Source organism: Manis pentadactyla, chromosome 9 (assembly GCF_030020395.1).
Source record: "Manis pentadactyla isolate mManPen7 chromosome 9, mManPen7.hap1, whole genome shotgun sequence".
Classification (NCBI taxonomy): Eukaryota; Metazoa; Chordata; class Mammalia; order Pholidota; family Manidae; genus Manis; species Manis pentadactyla.
In genome coordinates this window covers 46408520-46425494 of record NC_080027.1, presented here as the reverse complement: position 1 = coordinate 46425494, position 16975 = coordinate 46408520, and the positions used below count along the sequence as shown (strand labels likewise).

General features: G+C 47.3%; 1 protein-coding gene across 1 annotated transcript; it reads left to right on the top strand.

Moving 5' to 3' along the window:
* The first annotated feature begins 1888 nt into the window (after positions 1-1888).
* HPX (hemopexin) lies at positions 1889-10257 on the top strand. The gene is made up of 10 exons (XM_036890009.2): positions 1889-2042; positions 2193-2257; positions 2359-2430; positions 2609-2730; positions 4306-4459; positions 5138-5350; positions 5607-5738; positions 9407-9537; positions 9618-9780; positions 9918-10257. Exons 1-10 carry the CDS (start codon positions 1960-1962, stop codon positions 10175-10177), a joined length of 1395 nt encoding a protein of 464 aa, XP_036745904.2. The 5' UTR covers positions 1889-1959; the 3' UTR covers positions 10178-10257.
* Positions 10258-16975: the final 6718 nt, after the last annotated feature.

Genomic DNA, 16975 nt, shown 5'->3' with positions numbered 1-16975 from the left:
TTGAGGACCCTCATTATGAGAGGTGATCATGACTCAGTGTGAAAGCTTTCATCTTCCAGACAGGCTCAGGGCAATCTGTGGGGCACACAGACACACCTCTGGAGCGAGGGGGCTGCTTCTGAAAGGTCACTCAGGAGGGAGAGTTCCAGGAAGGTTACATAAGGATTTAACTGACAGGAAAAGAAAAGGTGGGGGGTGGTCTGGGAGTAGCAGTTCCCAGTGCCCAGCAGCTGGGGTTGCGAAGAGCAGGTCCAGCCAGGGACAGCCTAGGTGGGGAGAAGGTGGGTGGCAGGCATCTGCCATAAGGGTTGTGGCATTGCCCGTGCTGACAAGGGCTTGGGGAGCCCAGCTTTGCCCAAGTCAGGAGAGGACCTTGAGCCTGATGGCAGAGGCCCAGTGACGTGTTGTCCCAGAAGCCCCAGAACTCTTTGTTTTCCTGTTGGGAGGAAGCTTTGCAAAGTAGAAAAGGGATCTGAGACTTTTGCTAAGGGGGGATGTCAGGGGCATAGAGCCATCTGAGAGGGATTAGGACCCTCTCAGCCTGGGCTAGAGAACAGGGGGCCTAGAACCTCAGCCTGGCCCATAGCTGACTGTGCATGCTTGTCTTCTGACTCCACAGCCAAGTCTCAGATAGAAATGGGCAGGCTTTGGGAGTGGCTGCAGTGAATACTGAAGACAGCAAGTGCTAGACATAGTGGGTGAGGTCCCAGGGCTAGAGGAGAGGAATGTGGGATGGGACACTGAGAGAGGAACAAGACCATAAGATGAAGGGCAGTGATAAGGGGATCAATGATTGCCCCATCACAATATGCCCCCCATCATGACACACCCTCAATTCCTGATATTTCCCTTCCCTCAAAAGGAAGAAATTGTCAGAAATTTGGTTACAGCTACTTAGTACTGATATCCTTTTCTTTCATTCGACAAATATTTATTGAGCACCTATTATATGGTAGCAACTATTTTAGGTGGAGCGAATATAATGGTAAACAAGAAGGCAGAAGAGAACAAAGATAAAACAACAATAAATAAATAGACAGGTGAAATAATTTCCAGTTTTAATAAGGGATATACAAGAAACAAGCAAATACCTGAAATGGCTAGATAAGGTGGTCAAAAAAGGCTTCACTGAAAAGAGCGTTTAAGCAAGAATCACCTGTAAATATTGTGAAACCCAGTTACAGTTCTGTTTATTCTGTAATGTGTAAATAAAGCACATTACCTTTAAAGTGAAACTACCAAGAAAGACAAACTATTCCGTAGTGGTCTCTGGGAGAGAGACACCTCTTCCTGCCCATGCTTGTCAGCCCTTCACTCCAGGGGATTTTTGCAAAGCTCTTTGCCAGTGGGGCTAGGCTGGGGGTAGGAATTGGACATTTCGCAACAGTGAAATATTATTGACCCATCAGGGCAAATCAGAAGAGGCTTGGGAATGTCCCAGAAAGGCCCTTGATGGAGCTTGGAAACTGTTCTCTGAGAATTTCTAAGCATGTTTGTATGTATGTATAGTTACTAAGTATATGTAAGTATCAGTGTCTTTAGCTGTTTTTAGAACAGGGCTTGACATTTAGTTCACAGAAATGTTAGTTTCCTCTTCTTTCCTCCCTCGTTGTAGAGATAAATCTAACCACAGAAAGGTGATCCTCAATCTACCCCCTTGCCTGACCTTATGGGCGCCCAGACCCATCATCAAGGTGAAGAGAGTCACAGCTGGACATCAATGACATGAGCTAGTGACTGCTCAGAAGCCACTGAAGGGGGATGGGCCGCTTGCCTGGAAGAGTTAGACTTGGACTCAGATTTCTGTCCAGACCCTGACCTTATTTACACTGATGTAATCAGTCAATACTGGCATAGTCCCAATTCTTAGCAGGCTTGGAGAAGGGGGGTGTTCTGCCATCTCTATATAGGGAGTTCGGCCTGGTGCCCAGAGCTGTCCTGTGGCTCATCCAGCTCAGCATGGCTCGGGCACTGGAAGCACTGGTTGCCCTGGGATGGTTGGGCCTGTGCTGCTCCCTGGCTATTGCCTACCCTCTTGCTCCGTGAGTCAAGCTGGGGCTGGGAAAGGAGGACTGGGACCTGGCTAGAGTGGTCTAGGGCCAGTTCTTAGCCCTGGTGCCAGCTTTGGATCTGGAGCTAAGGGACAGGGATTGGGCCCAGGGAATCCAGACATCTGTCTGTCTTCTCTCTAGGGCTAGTGACTCTGGAAACAGAACTGAAGGTGGGAGTGGGACCAAGCTGGTCCCAGACTTGACTGGTGAGGCCCCGATTCCCTGAGTCTGTCTGTCTGTCTGGCTGTGTCTCTGCACCGTATTATCTGACTGGCCTTTTGCTTGCCATCTCCCCCTTCCACCCCAGAACTCTGCTTGGATGGCTGGAGCTTTGATGCTACCACCCTGGATGAACATGGGGCCATGCTGTTTTTTAAAGGTAGGAGGGGCTGGGGTTGGGGCATTTGGGACTCCAGACTTAGTTCCATTCACTGAGGGTATTTATCCATCTGTGGGAGATCTTAAGAAATGTCTGAGTGTATCACCTACAGCTTCTTTTTAAGTACTCCAGTAGGCCAAAAGTTCATGCTCAGCCTTTTAATAACTGCATTTTTCAGGGGAGTTTGTGTGGAAGAGTCACCGATGGAGCCGGGAGTTGATCTCAGAGAGGTGGACGGATGTCCCCATCCCTGTGGATGCTGCGTTCCGCCTTGGTCGCGACAGTGTCTTCCTGATCAAGGTACTCCTGGGCCAAGGTCAGGACTTGGCCAGGAAGGGCTAAAACCAACTGAGACCCTCCCCTGCAAGTGGCCCTGGCGTGGAGCCCTTGCCAACAGATTCCAGGTTTCCTCCCCCTGTGTCTTCCTTTCCTGAAAAAGCCTCGGCTGAGGGAATGTGGGTGCATGGGGTCCTGGCAGGCAAGGCGTCCAGTGGCTGTTCTTCAGCCCTATTCTTCATCCAGATCTCTGCTCCTCCTCACACTGTCGGCATTTCTTCCCTTGGCTTCCATGACCCTGCATCAGGTCCTCTCCATATGCTAGCCAGGTTGCTCACTACACCATGGCATCTGGCCGAAGGGGTAAGTGGAGGATGAAACCCAACCTACTTGTGCTCACCCAGGCCCTCCCCTGGCCTCTGAGTGCCTGCTTACCCTCTTGGAACTTACACGAAGGTGCCATGTGGTTGGGGTGGCCCTCACTGCCAGCTTTGTCTTCCCTCCTACCTCTTTTCCTGCCCTTCTCAGGCTTCTCATCTTCAGCCAGTCCCCACATATTCCTCCAGGGATCCATCCCAGCCCTTCCATACACTCTCCCTGGGTGATCTCAACTGCTGCCATGGCTCCGATACGCTATGGACACCAGACCTGTATTTCTCCCAGGAGCTCCAGACATCTCTTTCCAATTTCCTGGCAGACAACTTTGATGAGATGTTCTGTGGGCACCTCAAATTCAGCATCCCCCAAACTGAACTTAGTCTCTTTCATACAAATCCACCCCTCCTCCTGTGTTCAATATTTCAGTGAACAGCACCACAGCATGCCAGCTCCTGCAAGCCAGGTGCACGTGGGTCTCAAGATCTGGCCCTTGGTCGTCTTTTCAGGTTTATCTCCTCCCCGCCACATTCGCTGTGCACCAGAACATTTAGTTCTCTGAGCATATTCTGTACATGCTGCTCCCTCTGCTGGTAACACTATTTACACACTTGTCCTTCTGGAAAATTTCTGCTCTTTTCAACTCTTGGCCCAAATGTTCCCTCCTCTGTGAAGCCTTCCAGGAATTCTCTAGGTAGACTTAGGACTTCCCCTATATTCCCAGTTCCCTGCATATGCTTCCACCTTGGGGGTTGCATGGCTAGGATTGTAGGGTCCTTTCTGCTTTTGTACAGTGAACTCCTTGGCAGCAGAGGCATCCTGTCATCTCTATCTAGTGTATAGTAGCCATTCAGAAACTGTATCTTGAATAAATGAATGAATAAACAGATAAATGAACAAAGGAATGTATGAATGGCTGGATGATTGCAAGATGACTGTGGATGTGTTTGCCAAGACTAATGGTGTTGCAGATAAGTGTGCCGTGGAAGCATGGTTGTATATAACCAGATGTGTGTGCGTTATAGCAATAGAGGTGGGTTTTGCAGAGTCCAGTTGAGGGTATGCATTTGTGCAAGGGCACAGCAGTTGTGCACAAGCAGGTTAAGAGTGTGTGGGGCTGCAAGAGGATGATGTATAATTGCAATAGGTCAAAGATGTTGCATGTGAATGCAGATTGGCAATATGTGGGGTGCATTGTTAAATACAGAGTGTTTTTATATGCAGGGGGACAAAGTCTGGTTCCACTCTTCTGAGAAGAAGGAGAAAGAATATCCAAAGTTGCTCCAAGATGAGTTTCCTGGAATCCCATCCCCACTGGATGCAGCTGTGGAATGTCACCGTGGAGAATGCCAAGATGAGGGCATCCTCTTCTTCCAAGGTCAGTCTGGGCTGCAATAAGAGAGGCTGGAGTAGTGATAGGATGGTGGTGATGGAGGTATCGGTAAGGATGGTAGTGGTGGACCCACTACATGGCTTCCCCAGAAAGGGAACAAATAGCAAAGACAGTTATGGTCTAGAGGTCAAGTAAGAGAAAGAGAAGAAGTCATCCTGGAGAAGGTAACTGGGTGTAATCCTGCCAGAAGTTCCTTATTGGTCCCCATGACCATTAGGACAAGTCTATGTTCCTTAGTCTTACATACAAGGTTTCTCTGTGACCAAGCCCATGTTGGCCCTCCAGCCTCAATGCCCATCACTCTCACCTTGAGTATGAAACTCCAGGAATTCTATGCTGTTCTCTATACATCCAGTTTGCTTCATGCTTCAGATTTTCTCTCTGGAGTTCCATCTCTCCCTCTTGTCTGCCTTGTAACTTCAGATATTAGTTTAAGTATCACCTTTTCTGGGAAGTTTTCCCTGACTCTGCCACCATTACTGAGCTGGTCATGTGTACTCTGCTGCTGAATTTTATTGTATGGTCACTTTCCTCAACTGTTTCCCTGATGAACTGTGACTTCCATGTAATCAAGACCACACCTGGTCCATCCTGGAGCCAGTGCAAGCATATGGGAGGGAAGAGCCTGGCCTCATTGAATGCTTGTTGATTGATTGGACAAAGGTAACCACACGTGGTTCTGGGACTTGGCTACAAAAACCAAAAAGGAGCGGTCCTGGCCGAATGTTGGGAACTGCTCCTCTGCCATGCGATGGCTCAGCCGCTACTACTGCTTCCGAGGTAACCAATTCCTGCGCTTCGACCCCATCACGGGATTCGTGCTTCCAAAGTACCCTCTGGATGTCCGAGACTACTTCATACCCTGCCCTGGCAGAGGTGAGAAAGCCCCAGGCCTTAGGACCCACAGGAATTTGTCTACCTTCCTTGAGTTTTCAGACTCCATATGCCCCAGCTCCCACCTCAGCTCTGTGGTATAACACCTTGGTCCTTGCCCTTTGCCCCATTTCCATCCTGGCTTTTCCCAGTTGTCCCTGTATGGGGGAAGCCTACACTTGCATTAACCCCAGCCATCTTTTCTACTCTAGACCTTATTTTGACCTCTGTGTTGCCCCTTGCTTATTTCTCCCCCCAGGCCATGGACACAGGAATGGGACCAGCCGTGGGAATGGGACCCACCATGGCCGTGAGGATATGCGCTGTAACCCAGAACTAGTTTTGTCTGCGCTGTTGGCTGATAATCATGGTGCCATTTATGCCTTCAGCGGTGAGAGATGCCACCAGCTTTTCCATCTCTGGCCTTCATACCTCCCATCTCTTCACCGTGTCTCTCATCTTTGATACATTTCCTCCATTTTCATCACTGTGTCCCATATTTTGTCCTCTTGGCCCCCATCCTTAGCATCCTTAGAATGCCCCTTTTCATCCATCTTCTCCTTTGATGCATATTGTCAAATCTCATCTCTCATTGCCCAGGCCTCTAACTTCATCCACCTGTCTGCTTCCCAGTGCCATCTGCTCCCTGGTCATGCCCTCTCTGGACCTCTCTGGGTCCCTGTGATTCCTCAGAGTCCCTCTGCTCTTGCATGTCTTGCCAGATCCTCTGGCTCATCCTGAACCTATCCTCAGGAGCTCGATCTTTTTCCAGGTATCTGGTTCTATGTCAAGGCACTCTGGGCCCAGCATTACCTGGGGATGAGAACCAGACAAGAAGTGTTGGGTCCCTTAGGCCTTTTTGAGGTAGCTCCACCAGTCCAAGGAGGTTTCCAGTCTGAGTGACCAGTGGAGACACCTCTCCCGAACCTTGACTAATTAGTAAAAACATTAATTGGCAAAAGTCTCCCACTGATAAAAAGCCGTTCTCCTGATGCTTAGGGATGCTCTGGGGTTAGGTAGGCAGGCAGTGATGAGTGTTGGCCACCCGTGAAAACAGCTCCAAGGGGAGGGGCGAACAACAACATCAACTCAGCCTATGTGTGTGTGATCAAAGACAAATGTAAAATCATGGTGTGAACACAGAACAGTGAAAATCCTTTTTTACTCCCAACCTCTGGAAAAATCTGATCAGATATGACTACCAGGCTCTAATGAGAAATACACAGTCACAAGGAGAACCTATTATTCCCACAACAGGAATGCATGCTGTAATGAGAACATGTCTGTGTGATGAAACATACACCTGTAGTGAAAGTACAGACCCATATCCTGAGAGTATATACTACACTAAGAACACAGAACTACCGGGAGAACATGCAGCTACAGGGAGAACATGAGCCCATCGAAAGGACACGCAGGCCAAGTGAGACACAGATGATACAGACCGATAGGTGATAGATGGAGAGAGAGACTGAGAAAACAGGGCTACAAGGACCACACAGAGATGTACAGAGAATATCCAGCTGTGAAGAGATCACAAAACCTCAAGGTTACATGGTCATGAATAGAAGGTAGCTGAGTGAACTCCTAAACTGAAAGTATCAGATATATTGCGTAGTGATGAGAGTGCACCCAGGCAGGGAGAGAACACTGCTATGTCACACATCCGTGGCTGGAGGAAATACCAGTGTGAACCAGCTGCTCAGCACAGGGCTGGTCCTCTCTCTTGGATTCATCTTTCTCTTTTTTTCTACCTCAGCTTCTTATCCATCCTTTCTGTTTTTTCACAACTTTGGCTTTCAAGTGTCCTCTGCATTCTCCTTTTTCATGATTTTCAGCCTCAGCTGCCTCAGTTGCTCTCTTCTTTCTAGCCCGACTGCTGGAGAAGGAATCTGACAGCCCAGCCCACATTTTTATTTCAGACCACATTAAAGTGGTTGCTGATCAGCCTATGCATTGGCTATTGATGGACTGGGGGCCCATTCCTTATTTCCTCCACACAAAGAGCAGCACGGCTCTGATTCTCAACATAGAGATGGTGAGTAGGGTACTTTCAGCAGGAGGGGAAGGGGGATATGTTGTCACCAGGACATACCCGGTAAACAGCCAGAAAGAGAATTTGCAACTGTGGTGAGAATACAAGCTGTGTATTCAACAAATATCTATTGAGCATTGATAGGCACTGGGACACAGTAGTCAGCATGGCAGATGAGGCACTTGACCTCAAAAAGTCTGCTAGAGGGAGAGAGAACAAAGAGAGGAAAGGAAAGAATACTTGCAGGTAATATTAATAGCTGTAAAGTGTTGTGGGAACATTAGAATAGTTCCTATTCTCAAATACCATTTGAAAATAGTATAAATGGATTTAAAAGTTGTTAAAATTCTTAAATATAAAATTTAAAAATGTTCGATGTCCAAAAAAAAAATCCGTGAAGAAAATAAGACAAGATAATGGGATAGAAGTGAGGAGAATGAGAGGCCTCTTCTATGAAGAGATGATTTTTGTGCTGAGATTTCAGTGGTAGAAAGGTTTAGCCACATACAGCAAGCACTTTAGGAAAGGTGGACAGAAAATACTTTGAGAAATCAGGATAGAAGTCTAGTGTGGCTAGAGCACAGTGAAAGAGCAGGTAAGTGGCTTGAAAAGAGGGAGACAGAGGCCAGATTTCATGGGCCTGTTAAAGACTTCCAACTATGAAAGGAAGCCAGGAGGGGTTCTTGAGCAGGGCCGTGATATTTTCTGACATTTTTTTTAAAGATCATCCTGGCTTCTTGTGGAGCATGTCATAGAGATACAATCATGTAAGTGGGAAATCCAGCTAGTAGTTCTTGCAGTTGTCTGGATTAGAGGTAAAACAGCTTGGACTAGGATAATGGCAGCAGAGGTGGTGAGGAGTCATGATATAAATTAGAGGTCAAGCTGACAGCATTAACCAATGGATTGGATATTGGTCAGAATGGGGAAGGGAAAAGTGAGGTTTTAAGAATGACTTAGGTTTTCTGGATTGGGAACCAGGTGACTAGGAAAGACTAGGGAAGGAGGAGGAGCAGATATCTGTGTGTGTGTGTGTGTGTGTGTGTGTGTTAGGGACACAAATCAGTTTGGACATGTTAGGTTTCAGGTGCCTTATGGCCCCAAACGGGCACATCAGGTAGGCCATTCAGTTTGCACCTGACACTCAAAGGGGAGTTCCTTCAGAGCTGAGAAGAACAGATCAAAAGTCATTATCATGTAGATGATGTTAAAAGCCCTGGACTAGGTGAAATCACCAAGAGAGTGAGTGTAGATAGAGAAGAGGCCCAAACTAGAGGATTCCAATATTAACAATCAGGCTGAGGATATGAGTAGGCAGAAAGGTAAGAGAACACTAGAAGGGTTTGGTGGCAGGAGCCAAGATCCAAAAAAAGATATTTAAAAAGGGAGTTGTAAGCAGTCAAATGCTGCTGAGAGGTAAGTAAGATGAAGACAGAGAATTGACTATGAGATTTGGCAAGGCAGAGGGTAGTGGTGACCTTGAAAAGAACAATTGCAATAGAGAAGTGTAAGTGAAGTGGGTGAGGAAGAAAGATAAATGGGAGCTTAGACAATTCCTTTCAGAAGCTGTTATGAAAATGGGAGAAGGACATTAAGGCACTGGTCCTGCTGCTCCCTCACTCCCCTGCCACCTCCAAGGACAGCTAGAGTGAGACCCCTTTGCGGGAGCTTACTGGTGTGATTCCCCCTTAACTTCTGGCCTCGATGTCTCATTGTCTACAGCATCTCTGCACACGGACATCTGAGCTGCATAGGGGCCCCCACCAAACCCCGTGGTGTTAGCCTTACCTGACAACTTGGCTACTGTTCTCCATGCTTGCCCTTCTGACTCCAGGTCCAGTCAGGTCCCAATGCCCAATTTGCTGATCAAGTCCTGTTCTACTCCCTCTTATCTGACCTCTTCTCTCTTGGCCTCTGGATACATTCTCTCTTCCACCACAGGACTCATCCCTGCATCTGTCACTTGCCTCTTCTCTGCCTGGCCTTTTGCTGCCAGTGCCAGAGGTACCTCTGATACACCACAGGGTCCCACTACTGGCGTCTGGACACCAGCCGGGATGGGTGGCATAGCTGGCCCATTGAACATCAGTGGCCTCAGGGTCCTTCGACAGTGGATGCTGCCTTTTCCTGGGACAATAAACTCTATCTGATCCAGGTATGTTTCAGAAAAGAGGCTTCAGGTAGAGACTGGGAGAATATCCAGCTCTATGCTGATTAATGTCCTTTGTCCTCCAGGGCACTCAGGTATATATATTCCTAACAAAGGGAGGCTATACTTTAGTGGATAATTATCCGAAGCGGCTGGAGAAGGAACTCGGGAACCCTCACGGGATCAGCCTTGAGACTGTGGATGCAGCCTTTACTTGTCCCGGGTCTTCTCGGCTCTACATCATGGCAGGTGAGGGGCATCGGGGACTAAGGAGCGGCTTGTTTTGTTACTTCTCCATGGCATAGATCCCCACCAGGGAATGAGAAGGCCTAGGTCAGGATCTCCATGATGTGGAAGGCATGTTATATCTGGTGCCTTCTTCCCAGGACGGCGGTTGTGGTGGCTGGACCTGAATTTAGGAGCTCAAGCCACGTGGATGGAGCTCCCTTGGCCCCATGAGAAGGTGGATGCAGCCCTGTGTGTGGACAAGTCCCTCGGCCCCAACTCATGCTCTGTCAATGGTCTCGGCTTGTACCTCATCCATGGCCCCAATCTGTACTGCTACAGTGATGTGGACAAACTGAATGCGGCCAAGACCCTTCCCGAGCCCCAAAAAGTGTACAGCCTCCTGGGCTGCCATCACTGAGGGGGCTCCTGGAGGGAGTCTGGCCCAGCCCCTTCTCTTCATTTTCCTTAAAATAAAGCCAGAGTGCTTCCTCACTTGAATTTAGAGGCCCTGGTTGTGGAATGATCTCACTTCTTTCTTTGTATTGAGAAGATAGTGACATCTTGTTTGAGGCTTGCCAGCTCAAATGAGGCTTTGGGAGGCAAGGGAGGGGAGAGCTGAGGGATAAGCCTCAACTCCACACAGCTGATTCCTAAATCACCAACTGCCTTCTTCCAGACTATCTGCACATGGAGGGAAACAGAGGACCAAACATAAGAAAAGGAACCTCCATGTTCACACAGCAGCTAAGAGGCAGAGCAGGAATTCTGACCTAGCCTGCTAATACCTGACTACAGCTTGGCCCCAAGGCATTAGGAAAATGGGAGGATGGGCAGCTGTGCACATGTAAAGTGGACTGGCTCAGAGCTGCCATGGAGGGCCATGGGGACCCTCAGATTGTGCTTCCAGGTGATCAGGCACCACACCAGAAGATGAGGTTTTGGTTGCCATGAACTAGGCATAACGAGTGGAATGAAGTTAAGGTGGTGAGAGAATCACCTCTGTGTTTCAAAGGCAAGCTGGGGAAAGGGGAGAGAGAATGAATCAGAGACTTTGCACCATGAAACACATTTGTAGAACACAGTCCCTGGGGGTGCCTGCTGACTACCCTTCAGTTCCCTGGGTATCCACACCATCTTGGCCAGTGAATATCTTGGTGGAGACTGAAGTGGTTGGTCATTTTTTGGTTATAAACTGACCAAGGCTTTAGGCTCCAAATTTACAACCATTTGCATGGGGATTGGGCCTGGGCTACAGGCAACTGGGTCTCAGGTGAGACCCCTTTCCTCCTCTATCTTTCTACCTCCTCTCCATCTGAGGTTGGAAGTTTGTTTCAGGCTCAAAAAATAGCCACAGACTCTATCTGGGGGCCCTCACTCTGAGCTTCCATATTGTAGCCTCAATGGCCTCATCCATAAAATGGGTACCACAGTACCCACCTCCCACTGACAATGAATATGGACTCAAACCCAGCCCTTGGATTTAGAAGGGGCCCTGGAAGTAGAGCCACACTCACAGCCTCATCTGGCTTAGGGTTGATGCATCCTGACCTGGTGGCTCCTTGCTTTGTGAGGCTTTGGTGGGTAGAATAGTAGACTGATGTGGATAAAATGAGAGTTCCTGTGGCCAGGATTCTCACCTGGCTGGCCCTGGTTGACTAGCCCACTGCACACCTGAGGCCAATGTGACTCTATAAAAAAAGCTCCGCCCAGTGCTCTGGGCGCAACTCGGTGGCAGGGCTGCAAGGCTGCAGGAGAGCAGAGCAGAGGCTGGAGTGGTGGCAGCGCCAAGGACAGAGGCCCAGAGGACGGCTGTGTGGGACACCTGTGCAGAGAGGCCTAGAGGATGACTGTGTGGACAGAGGGGCCCAGAAGCAGAGCCCGGCTTGCTGCATGCAGACTCTCTCTGAGTGAATGGGATTTTAGTGACTGACCTGCCACCCTGAGAATAAAGTTGCGTATAACCCTTTCACCCCAAGAACGTTTTGCTGTCATTTTCTTTGGTCACATTGAATCCATAGTGAACTTGCCTGGAGCTGAAATGCATTGGCAAGATAAATGACAAGCTCCAACTGCCACAGGGGGCTGTGCACTGGGGGGCCAGGCCCTAGAGTGGCTTCTGACAAGCACCAGGCCGCTATGGTTCAGGAGAACTGCCTAAGGTCTCTTCACCACCTCCATGGCTAGGATGGGGGTCAGGAAATGAATCTGGGCCCCTTAGATCTGGGTCTACCAGAACTTGGGGTTGGCTGGGGCTGGGAACAGTGGTTAGGGGTGAGGCCCTTGGGGTCTACTTCCAAGAGTATCTTGAGCATTTCCCTCCATCCCTGATGGTGTCTGGATGATTCTCCTAATAGGACTGGCTGCCCCTCCTTCAGTCTGAAGGGCGAGGACAAGGCCAGAGTATCAGGTCTGGGCCTTATTCAGACTATGTGCTACATCTGGGGCAATCAGCACCATGCTGGGGAGCCTAGAGGTGTCTACACAGGTATCCAGCAACTCTGGTACTCAAGGTTAATGTTCTCCTTGCTATTGAAAGAGGAGTGCTGTCTCCGTTTTGTTCTCTTCTCCCACCTGCTCTGTTGCAGGGAAGCCCCAACTTGTTTCTGGGAGCACCCGGAAAACTCCAACTCATGCTTCTTTCATCCACTCCCTTAGCACCTCCTATGTGCAGAGAAGTGTGTCAGATGATGGAGTATCATGATGAATCAGGCAGTCCCTGACCTCAGGAATCTGCCATCCTATCACAGTTGCGAAGGGCACACAAAGCATCAGATAAATGCAGTAAAGAGAGAAAGTAAGATGGGAGAGTGTATATGCAAAGAACAGCAAAGCCAGCAAACCTGGGATGGAGAAGAGGTTAGAAAGGCTTCATGTGTGATGTAACACTTGAGCTGAACTTTAAAAGATGAGTAGAATATATGCAATTCTTTTAGCAAATATATATTCACTACCAGGGAGCATTACAGGCAGAGGAGGCAACTGAGCAAAGAAAGCCAGGACAAAAGAGATAGCCTGGGGTGGGAATCACAGCTGCTCAGCAGGGCTAGCTGAGTTCAAGGGATGAATGAGGAGCTGGGGGGGAGATGAGGCTGGAGGAGGAGGCAGGGGCTTCTCAGCTCACATCAGGCTAGGAAACGTGGATTTGGCCTATGTATGGGGCAATGGAAACCTGAAGAACTTTAGACAAGTGAGATGCTGAGGTGTGCATTTTAGAAAGATTACTCTGACTTGCAGAGTGGGTGTTGGGTGAAAGGAAACCAGAGTGGATATGAGGAGGCCACTGAAGAGGCTGGTTGTGGCCCAGATGGCAAATCATGGAGACCTGAATACTGGCTGGCAAAGAAGATGAAGAGAAGCAGGCAGATTAAAAAAGATGTAGAAGAGAGCCCATAGCATTTGCTTACAGATTGGACAGGAAGGTGAGGGAGAGTGAGGAACCTCCCCTCTAAACTCCTCCATGGCCCCTTTCTCTGTCCATCACTGTACCTCTTCTTCCCAAACTTCCATGGTGCCCCCTTAAATTCACACTCTGGCTAATAAGCCTCTCTATATTCTTTGCACACTCCATTCTCAGGTAGGCTTCTTCTTCCTGGTGGCAAGATATCCACCAGGCTTACATTCTACTAGCACCTTTTGCCCAATTGTTGCAGGAAAATCCCTTGATCTGACTCTCACTGCTCAAATTTCTTCATGTGCCCATCTCTGAATCAATCCCTTTTACCTGATCATGGGTTAGGAGCCCAGCACTGAGGTAGGTGTGGAACTAGGATGATTCCCATCTGAACAACGTAGACTTAGACTGGGGAGAGGAGGAGTCTTCAAAGAAAACTGATGTGCTTGTTACCAATAAAAGGGGGAATGGATGCTGCACAGATGACATCAAAGGCAGCAACATGTTTGGGACAGGATACTACTTACCTGCAAATGTTTCTTGTTCTCTGTCTAACCCTCCTTCCCTTCTTCAGCTAAAGACTGAAAATATGGATATCACTAGGCATGAAATTCCTCAGCCTCCTTCCTGCTCCCACTTTATTAGTTATCCTACCTACACACTTGTCCTCACCCCTGTCCCTTCAACCTATGAAGTTAAGCCATCCAATTTTTCTACATGATCCCTTGATCCCACCTCCTCTCAATGGCCTCATCTCACTCCATCTCTCATTTTTTTTTTTTTACTTCTTAAGTTCATCTTCTTTACTGGTATCTTTTTGTAGTTAGTACCCATGTTCAAGCCTACCATCTTATATTTTTAAGAAGGCAGCCAGAATCTTTAACTTTATATCAATTTTCAGCTGTCTATTCTTTCTTCCAAATTTCTTGAAAGGGGGTTCTGCATGTACTTATTCATCTTCCTCATTTCGGTGGCTCAATTCATTGCACTGTAGCTTCCACCTCCTTTTCCGGCTGATACAAATCATATCATGGGGATCCATGACCTCTATGCTGCCGTATTCAAAGGATACTTTCTTCCCCTTGACTTTATTGGAAATCTTTGCTGCATTTAATGCTGTTGGCCACTTCTTCCTCCTTGAAAGTCTCTCTTCCTGTGGATTTCTTCCATGACATCACTCTCTCCTGATTCTTCTTACTGTCTGTTCTCGGCTTTCTTCTGAGCCTTCTATTCCTCTGCTGGCTCCCCAGATGCTGGCATCTCCAGAGTTCAGTCCTCAATGCTTTTCTCTTTGCACCCTATATGCTTATCCTGGGAATGAATGAGAACAGGCCTGTACAAGAAGGGGGTTGCAAAAGTCCTTGCCAGGCCTGGCATCTGACTTATAAATTCCACTCCACATAATATGCAGGAAGATTTTACTTCTTAGAGATTTTCCAAATGCTAACAACCAACCAGAAGAAAGAGGGTCAACTATAAGAAAAGTTAAAGTATTAAAGCAATACTTAACATGTAGTGGTAGAGAGTTGCCTTTGCTCCATTAAGTGTCTCTTCTGCTAATAGAGATGAAAACTTTATTTTTCCATATAGATGACTTGGGTGCCAACTGCCTGGTAATGCTAACTGGCTGATCTATTAAATCAAATAGCATAAAGCCAGTACTCTTGGTAGCTCTGGATGTATTTGCTTCTAATTCATTTTTCCTGATAGGTCTAAGGTAATCATTTTCAAAGATCGCTGCCTCAGGGAACTACATTGGTCAGAACCACACACAGCATTTGAGGCAGCTCATAGGCTACTGGTTGCTCCTAGGCCATGGAGAGCATCGGAAGGGGAAAGGGAACAGTAGAGAAAGGATGGATGAAGGTTGACTCTCCATTGAACAGAAGGCTTTGCAGATGTAGGAGGAGAACAGAATTCAAGAAGACTGTGTGGGAGTCAGACTGTACTGTGTGTGAACTGTAGTTTTTCCTTTTTGCATCTCAACTAATCAGACTCTTCTCCCCACCCACACCATCCTATCTGTGTGCTTTTTTGATTACCTGAAGAGATTTCCCTGGGTACTGCAGGCATCCTGCTCAATGGGATTGGGAAGACAAATAGTCTGGGAGGCTGTTTGTAAATGGGAGATATTTCTGTGTTTTTTTCACTTGTTTAAGCAGAAATATGAAGTCATCCTTTTCTTTTACATTCATAGCCATCACACGATCACTAATTTCTGTGAATTCTACCTCCTGAATATTTATTAAACCTATGCAATTTTCTCCATCCCTAACCCTACAACTATAGTCATCTTCCACCTAGACTGTATCAACTGCTCCCTGATTCCCACACTGTCAATTTTGCCCTCCTATCTATTCTCCACTTAGCAGCTGGAAGTGATCTTCTGAAATGCAAGGATGAACAAACATGCCATTCCCCTGCCTCAAACCCTCTGATGATTTTCCATTGCCCTCTCAATCAAGTCCAAAACCTTTAGCCTAACATACAAGGCCTTCCTTAGTGGTACCTACTCACCTTTTCAGGTTATCTTATGCTATTCTTCTATTTCACCCATACTAGCCTTCTTGTACTTAACCTTTGGACTGGAATAGTTTTCTTCTGGCTGACCTTTACCTCCTTCATCCCTTCCCCTCATAAAAGTGTCACTTCCTTATGAAAGCCATCCCAAATCTCACCAGGCCAAATTCAGTCCACTGACATGGCATTCTGTGCCTCTCCTTCAAGACACTCATCACATTCCTAATCACATATTTAATGTTTCTTTCTCCTTATTCTGGATTCATGAAGGCATGCACTGAATCTTGTTTCTTTATGTGTTTCTAGCACCATGGACAGTGCCTCACACATTAATATATAATTATTTGTTGGAAAGAATGAATGAATGAATGAATGAATGAGGATAGCTTTCTTCTTCTGGTTAACTCTTTTTCATCTTTCAAGGACCAAGGTCAGATGTTATATCCTCCAGGTTGGATTACATGCAAATCTGATTCATCTTTGGACCACTAGCCCAGGACCTGGTATATAGTTCATATGTCATAAATGTTTGTCAAATCATAATAAACTCTTCACCAGGAGTTAACTGTTGAGCTGAGTGATAGATATGAGGGTCCATTATACTGTTCTCTTTTGTACATGTGAAATTTTCCATAATAAAAAGTTAAAACATTTATATGCAACTGAGGTCAAATGAAAGTGTAGTCAAAGATGATCTTGAGGCCTCTGGCTTGAGCCAGTCATTGACTGGACTGGATCAAGTGGAGCGGCATCCAGTCTAGTGTGTGTGTGTGTGTGTGTGTGTGTGTGTGTGTGTGTGTGTGTGATGAGGACTCTTTTTCACCCCAGTGAAACTCCTTAGAAGGCCAATAAAGGGGGTGAGGTAATGAATTATATTTGAACACCTTCAGCTTTAGGTACCTTGAGGGCATGTCAGTCAGTCACTCCTTGGTTAGCAGGCACAATAAAATTGAAACCTCTTCCTTAGAGGAATGAACCATTTCATGGGATGGTTTCTGCATGGTAACATTCCCCCTCATTTTCCTTGATAGCCTCTGGGTGACTGATGTGAGCACTGGGAATCTGCCGAATATTGTTCCCCAGCATTCCTTCCTCACACCTTTCATTCTCGTTCTCCCATTCTTCCTTTCCTCTTAAGAATTTCTACTGGGGAGCGATTTCGTCTTGACATCTTCGAGGGCTTGGTGTCACTGCATTATGTTCAGCAGCAAGGGGTAGGGTGTAAAGAAATATCTGGGCTCTAGTCTGATTTCACCACTTTTAACTGCAGGCAACTCGCTTTCTCATTGTGAATCTCAGCACCTG